Below are 18215 nucleotides of genomic sequence, written 5' to 3'. Positions count from 1 at the left end.
TTAATTCCGCAGATTTTACTGAATTATGGATGGATTGATGACACATATTCTCTTATGTGTTAAGGAGATTTTGTGACCAAAGAAATCTAAAAACATACTAATAATTAATAAGGAAAAATATTTGTTCAGTTTCTCTCAACTTTGACTTGAGTTTTTCATCCCTTTCGAATTGTGTTTTGTGACCTAGACATAAAATAAATGGCCTTGATTTTTGTGGGGAAGCCTTCTCTTAATGCATGAACTAAAAATAATTGGAATGCTTAGTGCCACTTAATTGGCTTGCTTTGTTTAATGCATGGCCACGAGCCTTGTGCCTTCCAAGCAAGATTGATTTTTATTTGCACATGTTTCATCAACGTACATAGAAAATAAGAGCGTAATATATTTGTGTAGTCGTTACATGATGTAATCAGTTTATTAATTGATATTACATTATAAATTCATGACATATTAACATTGAGTTGATCATCATCTCATACTATGAAACGTTAATTAGTAACATCACCTGATAGAATGCCTGGCTACACCAAAAAACTTCTTAGAAATAAAAATAGAACAAATTTTAAAAAATCATGGGCAGTGAAATTATGAAAGAAACAAAAATATTAAAGAAAAAGAAAGAGAAAGGGAATTCACCTGAAATTCGGCGAAGGCAGTTGGACTATTGCGATCCGAAACCATCGAAAAGATTACGCAAATCTCCGGCCCCCGCGACACTGAAATATTAAAAAAAAAAAAAAAAAAATCAATATAAAAAGGGTGGCTTTGCGTTTCGGAATGTGTCTCTTGTCGTCTAAATCTCTCTTCTCTTTACACACACTCCCAGTCTGCTCTGGTCGGCAACGAAGCTTCAGCCTCGGCACCTTCTAACAGTAACAACTGCCTCCTTTTTCACCCTTCTTCTGCGTTCACTGTTGTTGTTGTTGTTGTTGTTTTGTGTGTCTGAGAAAACCCAGTTCAGTTTTCTTGAGAGAGAGAGAGAGGAGAGAGAGACCGGCCCTTTACAGTTCACGCTCACAAAGTCACAGGAGGCACACCAACCCTCTTGGTATTTCAGGGGAATTCCAAATCCTGTCGGACTTTTTGTCTCTCATATCTCAGCTTGTTCTGAAAAAGCAGGTCAATTACATGCACTTGTCGTCTCTCTTTGATCTAAATTTTCTGCTGTTGTTTCCGAAACTGTTCATCTTTTTGGTGTTTATTCATAATCCCAGAAATTATACTTATAAATGTCCTGAATTTTTCATTGATGACTCAATTAAGGTTGAAACATTTCTTCTGTAGTTGTCAGTTGTGTTTTGTAATTTTAAGTTTTCACAATTTTGGTGTAGAAAAAGTTTGGGTTTTCCCTTGGCGGTAATATATCTGACTTGATTATTGTTTTTCTGTAAATTTTATGTGTTAACAGCTGCATTTTATTGAGGAAAGCAATAAGACATAAAAGGATTTATTTTTATGCTTTGGAGGGTCATAGACTCATCGGTTGTTTGACACAATGATTACAGTTATGGATTCTGTGAGAGAACCTTTGAGGAGCAACTCAGAGAAATGGTTGGACTCTCAATTCTGGCATGCCTGTGCCGGCGGCATGGTTCAATTGCCGCCCATTAACACGAAAGTCTTCTACTTTCCTCAGGGCCATGCTGAGTACGCCCACGGGAGAGTAGATTTTGGGAATTCCAGAATTCCACCGCTCATTCTCTCCAAGATATCTGCCATTAGATACATGGCAGATCCCGAAACAGATGAGGTTTTTGCGAAAATGAGGCTGATTCCGGTGAGAGAGAGTGGTTTTGATCTTGAGGATGATGGGTTTGTGGGATACAATGGTACAGTTGAGAATCCTGAGAGACCCACCTCTTTTGCAAAGACATTGACCCAATCGGATGCTAACAATGGGGGAGGCTTCTCTGTGCCTCGTTACTGTGCGGAGACTATCTTCCCGCGCTTGGATTACTCGGCTGAGCCACCAGTTCAGAACATTCTTGCAAAGGATGTGCACGGAGAGATTTGGGATTTTAGGCATATTTATAGAGGCACTCCTCGGCGTCACCTTTTGACAACGGGGTGGAGTAATTTTGTGAACCACAAGAAGCTTGTTGCTGGGGATTCAATTGTGTTTTTCAGAGCAGAAAAGGGGGATCTTTGTGTTGGGGTTAGAAGGGCTAAGAGGGGAATTGGCGGTGGACCTGAATACGCATCTGGAAATTCTGGCTCTCAATATGGGGTTTATTCTGGCTTGTCAAGGAAGAATGGCAATAAAGTGATGGAAAAGACTTGTAGTGGTGATGCGAACGGAAAAATCAGGGCTGAATATGTTATAGAAGCTGCAACTCTTGCTGCCAGTGGCCAGCCCTTTGAGGTTGCGTACTATCCCCGTGCAAGCACACCGGAATTTTGTGTTAAGGCCTCAGCTGTGAGAGCTGCAATGCAAATACGGTGGTGCTCAGGAATGAGGTTCAAAATGCCCTTTGAAACTGAGGATTCTTCTCGGATAAGCTGGTTCATGGGAACCATATCTTCTGTTCAGGTTGCAGATCCCATCTGTTGGCCCGAGTCTCCATGGCGTCTTCTACAGGTTGGTTACATACCTGCTCCATAGTTTTTATCACATTGAGTTTAACCTTGCAAAACTTGCATGTAATTCATCTTCACTGCTACTTCCCAAACTATTGCTAAATCGTCATCCTGGAACATAAATGTGCATCTGTGGTATTCAATAGATACCTTTTTTAGCAAGTAAAATTCTGTAACTTTGTGAGTAGATTGTATTTATGCATTCACGACTGATATCTATCATACTACAAGTTTTAGTAGAACAGAAATATGAAATTATCATTTGTTAGACATTAAATGAAAGATTGTTTTTCAGGTTTCATGGGATGAACCAGATCTGCTCCAAAATGTGAAACGTGTTAGCCCGTGGTTGGTTGAATTGGTATCGAGCATACCAGCCATCCATCTCTCCCCATTCTCGTCTCCAAGAAAGAAGTTGCGGCTTCAACATATCCCAGACTATTCCCTTGTTGGACAACTTCCCATGCCATCAGTTTGTAGCAACTCCCTAAATTCAAGCAACCTCTTATGTAATGTATCGGACAACCTATCTGCAGTCATACAGGGAGCCAGGCATGCTCAGTTTGGACTATCTTCATCGGAGCTCTTCTTCAACAAACTGCAATCGAGTTTGTTTCCAATTGGTTTTCAACAACATGGTCACTTTGCGCCTCTTGAAACCATTGGGGGCAGCTTCATGCGCAAGGCTGAAAGCAATGATAATATCTCTTGTTGTCTGAAAAAGGGAATTCCCACCCCGAATTTGAAGGATAATGATGAGATAAAGAGACCTCACATAGTATTATTTGGTCAGCTAATTTTTACAGGAGAACAGATATCTAAGAGCTCATCTGGTGATGATAGTTCATCAGATGGACATTCAAAGAAAACAACAAATTGTTCTGATGGCTCTGGTTCTACATCAATTGGTCATGGTTCAGTGGAAAACTGTTCTGATGGAGGGTCTCCTCGGAAGACAGATTACCATCAAAGTGATCTTAGTTTGGAGACTGGTTATTGCAAAGTGTTTATTGATTCAGGGGAGGTGGGGACCCTTGATCTCTCTGTCCTTAGATCATACCAAGAATTGTATGGAAAGCTGGCCACTATGTTTGGCAAAGAAAGTTCAAAGAAGTTAAGAAATGTGCTCTACCGAGATGCATCAGGTGTTGTCAAACACACGGGAGACGAGCCATTCTGGTAATCTCACACATGTTTTATTGCCTTGAAATCATTTACTTGAATGCTCATTAATTTTCTAAGCTTTGCATTATGTATATGAGCAATACTTACAATTGTATTGTTTGTTTTGGCAGTGAGTTTTTGAAGACAGCAAAAAGACTTTATATGGCTTGACATCTAAGACGGCGATGCTTCATGTTTGCCTTTGCACCAGTGCACCAATGGATCTTGAAAAAGGCATAGAAGTAATAAACTAAAAACTTCAATGGTAGAATCCATGCTCAAAGATTCAACTTGTAAAGTTGCTTCTTTTTTTTTTTTTCCTTTTTTTAATTTATAATAATTTTTTTATTTTAATCCTTGTTTAGAGTTTCATTTTCTATTGTTTCAAATTTTAGTTAACTCCCACCGTACTATATTGTGTTAATTTTCTAGCTTTTTGCAATATCTTTACCTAAATAAAGTCACAATTGTGGTGAAAAAATTGCATGTATTATGTGATATTATCTGAAGTCTTTTGATACTTTAATTAATGCAAATTTTCAACTCATCCTTACATTGAACGAGAAAAGAAACAAGACCTCGAAATAACACTTGGAGAGGGTGTAAAATTGTGTGATTGTTTCATTAGTTAGATTATGCATAAGAATTCATGGTTTTATCCTTGAAAATTGATATTTTTGAAGTAATATTATCATATTATAACACGTAAATTAATTATATCAGGTGATACTATAATGCTGTAATCGTACATTAGTCATATCTTTCAAATTTTAATTTGCAACTGAACATGAAGAGAGAGAAGAAAACTAGTAACCAGTGTCGATTTTAGTTTTTAACTATATTTTCTTATCTATTATCTCATTAAAAGATCTCTAAGGATTTCTTGTTTAGACGAGTTGAACCACTAAACCATGTTTTGAGGCATTGGAAATCATGAACCCTGAAACGCTCTTGGAGTTTTGATGACTGTTAGAAAGATAAGTTCCAGAATCCCAACTATTTTGATCTACTATTCTGCCACAAATATAGGTTTTGGGATTTAAACTATTTTACTTAAAAAGCTTGAGATCATAAAATTCAAACCGACAAAAATTCATGAGCTAGGTAACTCCACACCAATATTATTATTTTTCAACTATAAAATTAAGATTGCGAGTTGACGTGTAGCAAATCTCACAAGCTGAACCAACCCAAGAGACAAACCAAATTCATGAAAACTAAAAAGACAGCAAAAGATGGACATATCACACATCATTTCTGCGTGGAATTTGGATCTTCATTTGACAAATGAAAGTTGTGTCTGACAAATAATGTCAAAAAGTCTCATATCGACTATGTTACAAAACAAATTTCAACTTATATTAAAATGTTTCATTTCTAATTACAACGGTATTTTGTAATAGCACAATATAAATGTGATTGGTAATAGACCAACCGTCACTCTAAAATCTTAATACATACAACCAAATTTCAAATAAAACAAAATCCAGGTTGGTCAACTATAATATTAGACAAAATTGAAAATTGAAACTTGTTTTTTGTAACCACAGTAAGTGGCCCAGCGGTAAGAGAGCGAACTGCGGCTCTCAATAAAGAAAAAGAAAATATGTAAGGTCGCGGATTTGATGCTACGAGTTTGTGAGTCTGTTTGACTGTGGTCCAGACAGGATGAAATTTTCCCATAACCTCTCTGGGTCCAAAAAGAGTGAATATCGTGGCTTGAAAAGAACTCGTTTTTTGTATAACAAATTTACAATGATGATGTGTTTCTCAATATTATGTGAATATTTTATTGACCAAGATCCAAGATTTCCATAGTTTGCGTCCCTACTCTCCTTATTAGTCAATTGTATCGATTCGGATTTCCGACATGAGTTTTTGCAAACAAACTACAACCTGTGTTTCCATTTGAATCTTAATTAATTTTGCCTTTTCTAATCACCTGCACGCATTGCATACATGAGAACATAAAATATAATTAAGTTTAACAACAGAGTTTGAGACATTGATTAATCTCAAAGTCAACACAAAGAACACCACAAAGCAAATGTTGAGGCTGAGCATGTGACATTATGTTTTATTTAGACAGTAAACATGTTACATTCATTTCTAACTACGTGTATTTGTAGAGTCAACGAAGAAATATGTTTTTTTGTATTAATTAATGTACAATGGTTACAATATATAGGGTTGAGTTTACTTGATATACAAGAAACGTTAACTAATAAGGAGAATTCGGAAATGAGAATTATACTCTAACAGTCAAACTAAAGAAACAAAACGGTGAGTATGAAATTACTGGGTTCTTATCATAGTTGCGTAAATTTATTTAATACGTGTTGTTTGTAAGTGATTGCACGTATTCAAAGTTTATTTTTTAATTTTATACACAATGAGATAACGAACCGTAAAAGTTTTCTGATGAGAAAAAACCTATTCGTACAACGTTTATGGATCAAGTTGCTTAATTGCTACAAGTGAGATGTGCGATTTAATCCTAATTCTATCTTAAATCATTGGGTCAGAAAAAATTAGCCAACAGAATGAGCCCATTAGATATTTAGTCCAATTTGTGTAATTGAGCCCATTCTTTCTGTGGACACGTTTTCTGGGTTCATCCAACTTTCGTCTCAATCTTCTTCTACTGATGTCGACCGGTCTGGTTGGGTGGTTTATCTTCCACTCCACATGTGGTCATAAATTGAAACATGATAAAAGAATGTTTTATCTAACAACCTTCGTTCATGAAATTTAAACTTAATACATTTTCTTGTTACTGAGATTTAAACTCAACCCATACTCTTAACAAATGACATGTTTACTAATTTGAATCGAAAACTGAAACTATTATGTCTTGAATTCTTATGTGTTTACTAACACATGAGTATTGAAATTATTTTGATTTTTAATTTTCTTTACATTCATAGATACATAAGAAAAAAAAAAAAAAAAAAAAAACCACGTGACTAAAACACAAACAACAACAAAATTTTGTTCCACTAAGTGAGATCGACCGTATATATCTTGCAACGCTAGTGCTCTTAATTTTACACTGAACCTTCCGTTAGTTTAAAGTACTCCAAACGTATAAAAGAAAATGAGAGCTTTGTATGATCATGTCCGTGCTAAAGACTGCCTTTTTTGGTTGGTCATATGAATAGAAGGTACCAGAAAGAGTGTTAGAACTTGGTAGGTAGTACCGTAGTAGATAGAGTTACTGTTTGTTGATAGTGTTTTCCTTGATTCGCAAATATATTTGAGTGACGGAAACCTGTAGGCAAATAAAATACGTAGAAATAGCCAGGTGTCCGTGGCCTTCAATATTCATCCACCTACCCTCTTCTTCCACCACCGTCTTCTTCTTGCATCTATCGGCTTCTCCGCCTACCTCTCTCTCCCAAACGCCGATCGGTTTACAAGATGGAAGGTAAAATTCTGCTTCTTTTTCTGAAATTTGAACTAATATCAATCCTCCTAGCTTTCCCATTAGATAAAGATTTGTTCTTTTTTGTAAGTTGTTATTTGCTCTGTAGATTTGCTTTACGAAAGTGACGATTTTTAATGCATAAGATTGGGTCACTTTGTTCGGGATGTGCGTGATTAGAGAATATAAATTTGGGTTCTTTGTTAATTAATTTAGTTGTCAGTTGATATTTTGAAGTTCAATCCTAGCTGCTGGATTACTGAATACGAAACTGGTGATTATTTTATTTGTATTTTTATAATTTGAATCTTAAGGCGGTTTGGATTAATGGTGAATGGAATTGTTCTTAATAAGTAGATTATGTTGATGAATGATAACGACAATACGCATTGAATCGTTGTTTAGATTGTGAACTGTGTTTTGCTGACGACGATATGAGGATTCAATCCTAATTCTGTCTATCATCTGTTATGTGCTTTGTTGATATTATGCAAGTTTTGATCAAGTAGTTATCACATGGTGTGGCATTACTGAAATAAATTTAGATGAAACCCTCTTCTACTCAGAATGTCAGTTCTCCGATGTTGTAATTCGAAATTCCAAAAGATTGCACTCTTCTGTAGAATTGACCCTTCTTATCTCACAAATAATTGTGGTGAAATTTGGAGGTGGATTTCAAGACTCACGAAAACCCGTTGATGAACAAACTCTCTTGATTATATTTTATGACCGTGAGATCTGATAAAATTACAAAACTTCTATGCAGCAATGTCAGGGAAGATTGTCCAAAATGTTTCTGTGTCTCAGTGCCACCAACTAAGTAGGAAGTTTGACACCCAATGTCAAGGGGGCAATTTTGCCCCTTTTTTGCGCAACATGCTTCCCTTCCAGCAAGGGAAGTTAGCATGTACTTCCATTCCATCCATGCAATTGCGCAACTTATCAAAACACCAGAGCAGTTGCATAAACCGAAGAACTGTTCAGTGCAACGGTCTGTTCTAGACTCTCATTATCAAGGTTGATATCAGATTTAAAATTGGTGTTCTACACTTCCTTAAAATACGTACTTTTCTATTTCGTGCTCATCATAAAAATCTTTTCTTTGGCATGGGCGAGTTTTTATTTGGGTTGTTTGGATGACCTAGGTTTCAAATTATTAAATTTTGGATCTCTTGTCAACTTATTCATTATGGTCCTACTAACCGTTACCTTTTTGGATAATGTATGATATTCATTTGGGATTTTCTTGCAGCTGCTCCATCTACCACTGCAGTGCCAAATCTTGACAAAATTGATTTTTCAAAGCTTCAAAATGGCAGGTAACAAATGATGCCACCATAGAGTAGTCTTGAAGTTAAAATGTTTCCAACTTTCTCGGCACGTGACATTTTTTGGAATTATTGATTTGATTTGTTTTTCTTTGTGGTCTGATGTTTACATATACAGTGATATTCGAGGTGTTGCTGTTGCTGGGGTTGAAGGAGAGCCAATCAGTCTGACTGAACCTGTTTCAGAAGCAATAGGAGCTGCTTTTGCTGCATGGTTAGTGGAAAAGAAGAAAGCTGATGGTTCTCAACGTTTGAGAATTTCTGTTGGCCATGACTCTCGAATATCTGCAAAAAAGTTAGAGGTATGTCCTAACTAAATGTCAGTCTGTTCAAGTATGGGTTTTTTTATTTTTCTTTCTCTGGTTATGCAGTATGTGATATTTTTTGGATTGCTCGGTTAAGTATTATATCTTTCACACACTATCTTGAATATGTGTTTACCAAGTAACTTTTGTGTGCTTCATTTTCTACAACATTTTAGTAATAACTTTGTAAACTTAAACATGGCAACTATTGTTTAAATTGGAAATTCAGAAGAAAACTTAGATGTTGGCAGAGTGGAATTGCAAGTTGATTATAAGTAAGATTCAGATGAAAATAGAAATCTCTTTTTTGTTGTGTTCATCATTCTTAGTTGTCTTGTTTGGGTCAAAATAGGAGTAGCACTTAGAATTATTGGATCGGTAGCCTGTCTTACTATATTTAGTTTCTGAAAATTTTCAGTGTTGTTCAAATATAAGAGAATTATATTTTTGGATAGATAATATACCGTTGTTAGGTGTTAAAGTTAATCTCACACTACCTATTTCAATAACGTATCTGAAAAGCTTTACTGATAGTACTTTCCTTAATTATTGATAATTTCGTTCTATTTGATAAATCAACTTCCAGGATGCCATTTCGCGAGGAATTGCCAGTGCTGGTCTGGATGTTGTTCAATACGGGTGGGTGATGAACTTCTCTTTATTATATTGTTGATCTTAATGTTGATAGACTCTGGAATAACTATTTGGATTGATAGTTTTGTTGTAAATAGATACTGGTTTGTGTATGACCAATAAGTGTGGATTGATCCGGATATTGATTGAAACTGTTTTCCTCTATGTAGATTGGCATCCACACCCGCAATGTTTAATAGCACAATTACTGAAGATGAATCTTTCTTATGCCCCTCCGACGGGTCTATTATGATAACAGGTATGGTATGCAAGCTCATTTGCAAACTATGTTTTTTTACCACCTATAGTTCTGGCCTTATTGTCTATCCATAATTAGATAACGCAGGATCAAATTCCGGATTATTTTTTGAGATTATATTTTTTCCCTTTAGGCTATCTCATCTATGCTGGCTTCCCCTGATGCAATATATTGATGTTATTTCAACAGCAAGTCATTTGCCTTACAACAGGAATGGGTTCAAATTTTTCACAAATTCTGGCGGGCTCGGGAAACCTGACATTAAGAACATCTTAGAGCGTGCTGCAGATATTTATGATAAATTTACAGTTGAAGGTTTGACGAGCTCAAAAGAAAAAGTACTTGCCTCCGTAAAAAGAGTTGATTACATGAGTGTATATACATCTGATCTTGTAAAGGCAGTTCGCAAAGCTGCAGGAAATATAGGTACGACTTCTAGGGAATCTTCATCATTGTGGAAACGTACTGAAATTCAGTTCTTCATCCCTACTATGAAGTGAGATGTTGGTTGTAATTGACTTGTTTGATAAGTGTCAAACACCAGCACTTGCATTCCGTATAAAACTGTTATTATTAGTATCTTTCATTTAATTTTCTATAATCAGCTCCTTCTTTGCCCTTCCATTTAAATGATTGTCCTTTGAGGCGCTTTTGTCTTCTTTTTCCTAATTTGTTGTGCGGTGTTATATAATCTCAGAGAAGCCACTGGAGGGGTTTCATATTGTAGTTGACGCAGGGAATGGAGCAGGAGGATTTTTTGCTGTAAGTTTCCTTGTTTTGGACACTGATATTTTGCTTACTGTTAGAGAATTTTATTTGACGTTAATTTGTAATTTGATGGCAGTCTGCCATGTGCATTGATGAAAAAGGTTTGATATTTGTTCAATACGTACTCAAGTTAATCATAAGTGTGTTCTTTTCAATTTTATCAGGCAAAAGTGCTTGAACCTCTTGGTGCAGTCACTACTGGAAGTCAGTTCTTGGAGCCAGATGGTAATATTGATTGTTGAACGCTAGAATATTCAAGTTGTAAATACGGTATCGGGATTTTTAATAAAATATATGATCTTGGATCAGGTATGTTCCCAAATCATATCCCGAACCCAGAGGACAAAACAGCAATGAAAGCTATCACCCAGGCAGTCCTTGATAACAAAGCTGATTTGGGGATCATCTTTGATACAGATGTTGATCGGTACATTTTCTTGCCGCCCACAGATCTATTTTACATTAAGTTTGTTTGCCTCTTTCTAATTAGTGTTTCTTTTAGATCTGCTGCGGTGGATTCAACCGGCCTGGAGTTCAATAGGAATCGTCTGATTGCCTTGATGTCTGCAATTGTTCTTGAGGAGGTAAGATTTTTCTTCTGTTTTTGCAACAAGGCTCTTGTATTTCAAAATATATCATTTCATGTGTTTCCACGTTTTATCTCAATATGTTTTTGTGGTTTAATTTTCTTAGCATCCGGGAACTACCATTGTTACAGACAGCGTGACTTCAGACGGTCTCACCACATTTATTGAGAAGAAACTTGGTACGAAAGAAACTGAAAATGGTGTACTTCTCTTATTGTATGGAATGTTTAATAGTTACCGATTAGCATTTTCTTGTAGGGGGAAAGCACCATCGTTTCAAAAGAGGCTACAAAAATGTCATTGATGAAGCTATTCGTTTGGTAAGAAAAACTGTCTAGTTATCTTGCTTACACTTTTTATGATTCATAAAAAATCAATAAGGAATAATTCACGGAAGATCTTGCATCCAAGTGCTTCTAGCTTTAGAAGCCCCATAGTCCTGGAGATATTTTTTGCATATTAGAAAGGACGGACTCCAGGGAGATCTTTTATCCTGAATCTAGCATTAGGAACAGTATGGGCCTTCCAGGCATGGTTTGTACATTATAATCTAGGAACTATCAATGAACCGAACAAAATTTCCTAATCAATCTAGTTCTAGCCAACCGTCGACAGCAACTGGCAATAGATCTTTTTGGGCATAGTGTTTTCCCTAATTATATTGTTTTCTATATTCCAAATATGCCCGTGAAATAAACAGTTATATCACATCTTAGCCAGCATTGCGTTGATAATTCTCATCTCATTGTGTATCTTATTTTGTTTTTCAACTGAAGTCTCTATATTGATTACAGAACTCTGTTGGTGAGGAATCACATCTGGCTATTGAGACAAGTGGCCATGGAGCTCTCAAGGAAAACCACTGGCTTGACGATGGCGCATACCTCATGGTAGGCTTTTAGTGTAACACTGTGTTAGGGTATTCTTACACTTGAGATTGATTGTCCATTAATTGACATACAATCCCGTAATGTGAAAAATTCACTCGGCTTTCGTTATCATTTCTGGTGAATTTGTTGTTGCTGCTCCTACTGTTTGAATTTAGCTGCTGTGGCATTATTTTCAGGTCAAAATATTGAATAAACTTGCTTCAGCCAGAGCTTCAGGGCAAGTCGGTGGCAGCAAAGTTTTGACCGGTCTTTTGGAAGGTCTTGAGGAACCAGGTTTTTCAGTTGAGTTGAGATTAAAGATCAATCAAAGTCATCCAGATCTGAAAGGGGGGTATGTTACCGTATATGTTAATCCTTGTTAAGAGTTTGTTCTGCATGTCTGTGTACATGGGTAAATGCTTTAAGGTTTCTGATAAATCAAAGCTTGCAGATCTTTCCGAGACTATGGAGAAGCAGTGTTGAAACATTTGGAGAACTATATCAACTCTGATCCGAAGCTTAAAAAAGCCCCTGTTAACTACGAAGGGGTAAGTTTATTTTCGTCGAGACTGACTTTATTGTCACTGTTTCATTTTGTTTAGTTTCTTAAACTCATGCTTCCCCAATGTGCACTTGGAAACAGGTCCGAGTTTCTGGCTACGGCGGATGGTTTCTTCTTAGGCTCTCGCTTCATGATCCTGTACTTCCCTTGAACATAGAGGTAGGCAAGAAACTCATGTCTTGCAACCATTTCTTAATGTAAGGCAACTAATACGACGTTTACACTGTAGGCACCGAGCAACAATGAAGCCGTTTCACTTGGAAACATTGTGCTTGCTGCCGTGAAGGAGTTCCCAGCTTTGGATACATCTGCTTTAGACAAATTTGTCCAAGCATCATAAGCTTTACGTCTATCCAAGTGGAAAATCCTTTGGCTTCTTCGGCATCTTCATGCCTCAAAATGTTTTCCGGCATAGGTTGTTAGGCACCTATGGCACTATAATACCACTGTAGAAAGATTGAGTTTACCATACTATGGCGGTTTAGAACCATAAACATGTCGAATAACATGGAATTCTAAGCAGCATCGTATGAGAACATCTGCTTGTCCATGGTAAAACGTTGCAATTTTGATTTGGTTTGAAATGTGAGCCTTTAGACGTCACTTAAATGTTTTGAGATCATGGTCTCTCTGTTTTAGAATTTGTATACGTGCAACAGCAGTTTTTGTTTTTTCTTTGGTACCATGGCTGTCTTTAGTTCCGCCATGGCGGTGATTGCAGTTTCAGGCACGACATGTTACGCAGCTCTGAAAAAATTGGAGAAATATAAATTGGGCGGAAGTATATCTTCACAAGATATGAAGATGCTCCAACCGTACCTCCCCCCAAATATTTACAAAATTAGCGTTTTATCCAACGAAAAATACAAGCTACTAGCACAGATTCATCTTAAGCTTACATAATTATATACAACCTATTCTCAAACATCCTAGTTTTTGTTCCTCGTTCTTTTGTGTTTCCAAATGTCTCTTCTTTTGTCCGTCTTATTCGTTTCTTAAGCCAGAAGTCTTGGGGTTCAGAAGCTTCATCATGAAGTTGAAGTGAACGTCCGGACCGGTCTTGGGCTGGGGCCAGTTCGCTCCTTCCGGCACCTTGATGCTTTTAAAACCCTGGCCTTTGTACAGCTTTATGGCCCCGGGATTGTTCAAATCGCAGTGCAGTGCAATGGCACGGCAATCCCAGTTCCTGGCTTGGGCTTCTGCCTTTGCTATTAGCCTTTTAGCTATTCCTCTTCGTCGAAATGTCTCCCGGACAGCAACGTTTGATACGTACGCAACTCCAGTCCTGCGATTGAAAAATCCATGCACATACGTAAATAAGAATGTATACCAGATGAACTAGCCACATTTTGGATTGAACATCTGAAGTCACTGGATTTAAGGGTTCGGAGAGTTGAACTCTCATCGATTACAAGAAACTGAATATCCATAGTTGGTCTACGGTTGGTACTAGCCAACACCATATCATTTCTAATGTGCGATATGAATCTAAGAATTTCTTTTCGCCTATGTATCAGAAACTACATTTGTGACAGATAAGAACACATCATTTGCACATGCACAAGAGATGAATATTTGAGCTGCAACAGCTGATGCGATGAAATTCAGAACAGACACGGAAAAGGGCTAGGGAAGGAAACGAGGGTGGGCGTTGAGGCTGGGAAAGGGCCTGGGAAAAACCCACGTAATTGGTTTGGATGAGGTTCTCTATAGACAGGCCAAGGGGAATGATGTCGGAGATCAAAAGAAGTAGGGGCGAAACCAAACAATTGCAAAGATAATGGTTTTTTGTGCGCTGATAAAGCGGACCAGAAAAGCTAATTGTGGTTCCACACTAATCAGTGAAGAAATTAACAAATCGATCCTCTTATATCCTGTTAATCTGATGGCTGTGTCATGAAAAAAGCTTCTGATATACAATAAAAACCTTTCTCCGTAACAAGATGATAAACAGTTCATATGATGTTGCACAAAAGAGACCGGTGTTTCATAGACGACAGTACTGATCTACTTCAACTCTATAATGGCTAACAAATAAGTTTCATCAAAATTCAACTCGACTCATAAACTATAAGCTGCTCAGGGCTTAACAGTCAAAGAAAAATTCTAATTATGAACTTACCTTCTCTGACGAAGAGGTCCTTTTCTGGGAAGAAAATCAGCAACGGTATCCACAGTCAATATTCCAGCCACATACCTCCTACTGAGACTGAACTTCCCATCAAAACCGCCAACCTTGAAATCATCACTCCTGAAGAGGAACGTTTCATAACCAGCATTACCAATCACAGCAACCAGACAAGTTCTCTTACAACCATTCGGCAGAGAAAATCCGGCCAGCATCCCCACCAGCCGGTCAATCCTCAAAACAAAGTCCAAGGGAAAAGAATACTCGGGGAAGAAAGAGCTGCAGTGAGTCTCAGCCACCTCCCAACAATCCTCCAACCGTGCCTCCCGGACCACAATCTCGGGAGACACCGTGGGAAATAAATCAGCCACTTGACTGGCTCTGCAAACTCCTACACCCAATAACCAAAAAAATCATCCAAATAGAATCTCAAAAACCCAAATTTCCCGTATGACTTTTGAGTATAAAACAGACAATCACACAGCTGCGTCAGACAAACAAAAGCACTTCTAATCATGTTTGACGATCGACACTTAAAAGTGTTTATAGATCAGAGCACGTGCTTCCTAGAAAAGCAGTTTTTAATAAGAACACGAACGTGCTTCTAATTAAAGCGCTTCTAGCAAGAACGATTATGAACGAAGTGCTTCCTACAAAACCAGTCCCAAAACGGAAAAACCTCTGTTGATTGCCAACACAAATCAGAAAAACTAAAGGGAAATGAAAAACTAAGCTTGATTATTCATAACCCAAATGAGGAGTCAACACAAAACTAAATTTTACAAAATACCCAAAAACCTTCTGACATGGAAATTAAGGAATTGAAATAAACAAGTAAAAAGACAGAAACTTTTGGATTACCCACCAGATTTGGAGAAGTTAAGGAAAGAGAAGTCATCAGTGGAGGTGGAGGCAGGAACAGGAACCCTGGCAGAAGTGGAATTAGTAAGAGGAACAAGAGGGTTTGGTCTGTTGAGGTTGAGAGTGTTGAGGAAGGAGCTGTTTAAGGAAGTTGGGGATGCTGCTGATATTCCCAACGGTATCGTCCGCATTTCTTGGACCCTGTCTCACTCTCCTCCCCCTCTCTCTATATCGGATTCAGGTTCTTTCTTTTTGGGGGTTTGTTTCAGCTATGTCACATGATGAGGGAAGCCAATGTGTTTTGATCTGATGAGGAAGCCACTGTTTCACGCCAAAATTAACTGCATTACGTCGAGCCTGTTTGCATCCTATTTAAAAAAATTTATTATTTTTTAAAATATTTTTTAAGATCATTTTTTGAAAATAATTTTTTTTAAGATTAAAAAACTTATTTGGTTTGTGATTTAAAATTTTTAAATCTTACGATTTAAACTAAACAAAGAGATCTAAAAAGAGGAGGTCGCAGAAGAGGAGGAAAGATGAGAGATGAGGAAAGAAAGTAAAGAGAGAGGGTTGGACGAGATAGAGAGGAAGAGGAGAGAGAAAGAATCGAGAAAATGAAAAGAATGGATTGGAGGAGAGACAAAAAAGGTAAAAAAAAAAAAGGACAAAGATAGATTTGGAGTGAGAGGGGAGGAGGGAGAGAAAAGAAATGAGTGAGTTTTAGTTTAAAAACTTATTTTTTATGTTTTTAGAGAATATACTATATTTTTTTAGTTAGTCTTGAGTTTAGTTTTTAAAAATAGTCATACCAAACAAGTTTTTTAGGCTTAAAACTCAAAAATTGTTTTTGAGTTTAAAACGTTAAATTCAAGTATAGTATCAAACAGACCCCTAACTTTTCCTTCCACACGTGTGTATCTCAGTTTCTTCCATTTCACTTCGGGTAAAAGTAAAACCCCATTCTTTTTCGTTGGGGTAATGGATAAAACCCATGTTTTTGTGGTGTAAGTTAAGCCTGTAAAGTTGTAAACGGTGAAGGTGTCGTTTCAACCTTCACGTGCAAATCTTGTATGTGAACAAATGATGTCTGTAGAGAAGCCAAAGGTTTTAATTGCTGTTGGACAATGGTATGGCTATGGAACGGAGTTTCTGTCATTGATAATGTGTTAATAGTATGTATGGATGAACTTCTGTTCTCTAATAAAAGACGAGTATCATGCATATAGGATTTATAATTTGAACTCGACTTTAAGGTTTCGAGTAGAACAACATATCACTATAAGCGCAACGTTATTTGATCATGTCTTCAATAGAAAATTGCATGCTTAATTACACTTGAAAATGATGACGGTAATGCTATATTGAAACTCATATATCCGTTTAATTTGTGTCTGCTTATACATGATTCATTTGATTTTCTTCAATCTGAAAGTTCCTATGTAATTGCAAGCAAAACGTATAAATTACATTCGAAGCACCTAAAAATTAGCAGGAAGACAGCTCAAAAATGCAAGGGCGTGGGGGACATGAACTTGCCAAACAGCGATCCCCAAGGATGAAGCTTTGAAAGAACTCTTTCGACTTAGGAGTCAATATGCCCATCTCAGTTCTTAACTTTAGAAGGGGAGTGGGCTCGTCCCTCTTCCATTCAACCTCGTGAGCCATCCGGGTAGAGAGTTCTGTGACCAGAAGAGTGCAATATCGAACCTTGTCGGTGCATTCTGTCCTCCGGAATACTGAATAATGTGCCATCCATATCTACGCTGCTCATGTCAGCCAAAGAACCAATTCCTCCGGACTTTCTGCATCTGAGGTCAAAAGTTTGTGAGAGAAAGCTAAGTCCATCCATACGTGGTACAAAACTGAACTTTTCAGCTTAGCACTTCATCTACAAACACGAGTGCGAACACAGCGAGATCAAATAATGCACATAGTTGAAGTTTACTGTACCTTTGAATGTGAAATCTTCTATTTCATCAGCGTTGATAGCAAGAGTCCACCGTCTTGAACCTTTTGTATCAAGCAGTACTCGCATTGTTCTTTCATTACCATGAGTACGCTACCAACGTCAACGTGCATGGTGGGGGAATATCTGATTTGCTCAACCCACTGTCACTGTCATCATCAGTCCAACAACCGTACTTGACAGAAAAAGTTACAAGATCAACAACTTTGCCTCCACCGCATCTGAAACCTTCATTAATTTGCTCAACCTCCTTCGTCAACTTTCCAGGAGTAAGAGAACACAGAGACATATACGACCTAAGATCTCGTTTTTCATACAAAGCTGCTTCTTGTATCTACAACATGCACAACCTCATAAACCATATAGTATTTGTAAATATCCATACATCTAGATATTCTAATTGAAAGGACAAACAAAAATATTTTCCAATTAGTGATATTTCAGTAACGTCATGGATCTCGCAGAGAAAAAACAGCTTTATGAGCGTAAATACAAGGTACAAAGTTTCATTGCTATACGACGTACAAAATTAGGAAGTAAGAGGTACGGACACTCCAGGAGGTAGGTGCACTGCTAACAGAAACTTACATTTACAGCTCTGGATGTGTCTGTGGTAAATGGTGGAACGATATACCAAAAAATACAACAGCAAGTGAGAGGTCAAACAGCACGCACGTTGAAAGGACAATCACTCTCTTGGCACCTAGAGAGAAAGTGACGAATCATCCAAGTTAGTTTAAAATTAAATATAAAACAAGGTAGTGAAGTTCTCTTCGTAAAA

The 18215-nt window shown here is 37.3% G+C and overlaps 3 protein-coding genes across 6 annotated transcripts; 2 read left to right on the top strand and 1 right to left on the bottom strand.

Moving 5' to 3' along the window:
• Window positions 1-980: 980 nt before the first annotated feature.
• On the top strand, window positions 981-4060 carry LOC137719979 (auxin response factor 18). Of its 2 annotated transcripts, none has more exons than XM_068458964.2 (4): window positions 981-1119; window positions 1409-2578; window positions 2873-3756; window positions 3873-4060. In XM_068458964.2, exons 2-4 carry the CDS (start codon window positions 1496-1498, stop codon window positions 3910-3912), a joined length of 2007 nt encoding a protein of 668 aa, XP_068315065.2. In that variant the 5' UTR covers window positions 981-1119; window positions 1409-1495; the 3' UTR covers window positions 3913-4060. The 2 variants fall into 2 exon arrangements, with proteins under 2 accessions (XP_068315065.2, XP_088551614.1); XM_088695488.1 differs by having other exon boundaries at window positions 1076-1119; window positions 1506-2578.
• A 2780-nt stretch (window positions 4061-6840) lies between these two features.
• Window positions 6841-13079, top strand: LOC137719981 (phosphoglucosamine mutase family protein). Of its 3 annotated transcripts, XM_068458965.2 has the most exons (18): window positions 6841-7168; window positions 7932-8156; window positions 8418-8484; window positions 8612-8795; window positions 9385-9437; window positions 9602-9690; window positions 9880-10116; window positions 10388-10452; window positions 10623-10683; window positions 10768-10885; window positions 10961-11042; window positions 11152-11224; window positions 11304-11365; window positions 11840-11935; window positions 12112-12266; window positions 12366-12462; window positions 12558-12635; window positions 12706-13079. In XM_068458965.2, exons 1-18 carry the CDS (start codon window positions 7162-7164, stop codon window positions 12814-12816), a joined length of 1860 nt encoding a protein of 619 aa, XP_068315066.2. In that variant the 5' UTR covers window positions 6841-7161; the 3' UTR covers window positions 12817-13079. The 3 variants fall into 3 exon arrangements, with proteins under 3 accessions (XP_068315066.2, XP_068315068.2, XP_068315067.2); XM_068458967.2 differs by lacking the exon at window positions 7932-8156; XM_068458966.2 differs by lacking the exon at window positions 6841-7168 and having other exon boundaries at window positions 8069-8182.
• A 153-nt stretch (window positions 13080-13232) lies between these two features.
• LOC137719982 (GCN5-related N-acetyltransferase 4, chloroplastic) lies at window positions 13233-15808 on the bottom strand. Its single transcript, XM_068458969.2, has 3 exons — window positions 15470-15808; window positions 14599-14995; window positions 13233-13761 (listed from the first exon to the last, which is right to left on the bottom strand). Exons 1-3 carry the CDS (start codon window positions 15654-15656, stop codon window positions 13461-13463), a joined length of 885 nt encoding a protein of 294 aa, XP_068315070.2. The 5' UTR covers window positions 15657-15808; the 3' UTR covers window positions 13233-13460.
• Between the last annotated feature and the right edge of the window lie 2407 nt (window positions 15809-18215).

This window comes from Pyrus communis, chromosome 1 (assembly GCF_041283825.1).
Source record: "Pyrus communis isolate YQ-2024b chromosome 1, ASM4128382v1, whole genome shotgun sequence".
Lineage (NCBI taxonomy): Eukaryota > Viridiplantae > Streptophyta > Magnoliopsida > Rosales > Rosaceae > Pyrus > Pyrus communis.
The sequence above is the reverse complement of the archived record's forward strand: the minus strand, read 5'-3'. Positions and strand labels throughout refer to the sequence as shown.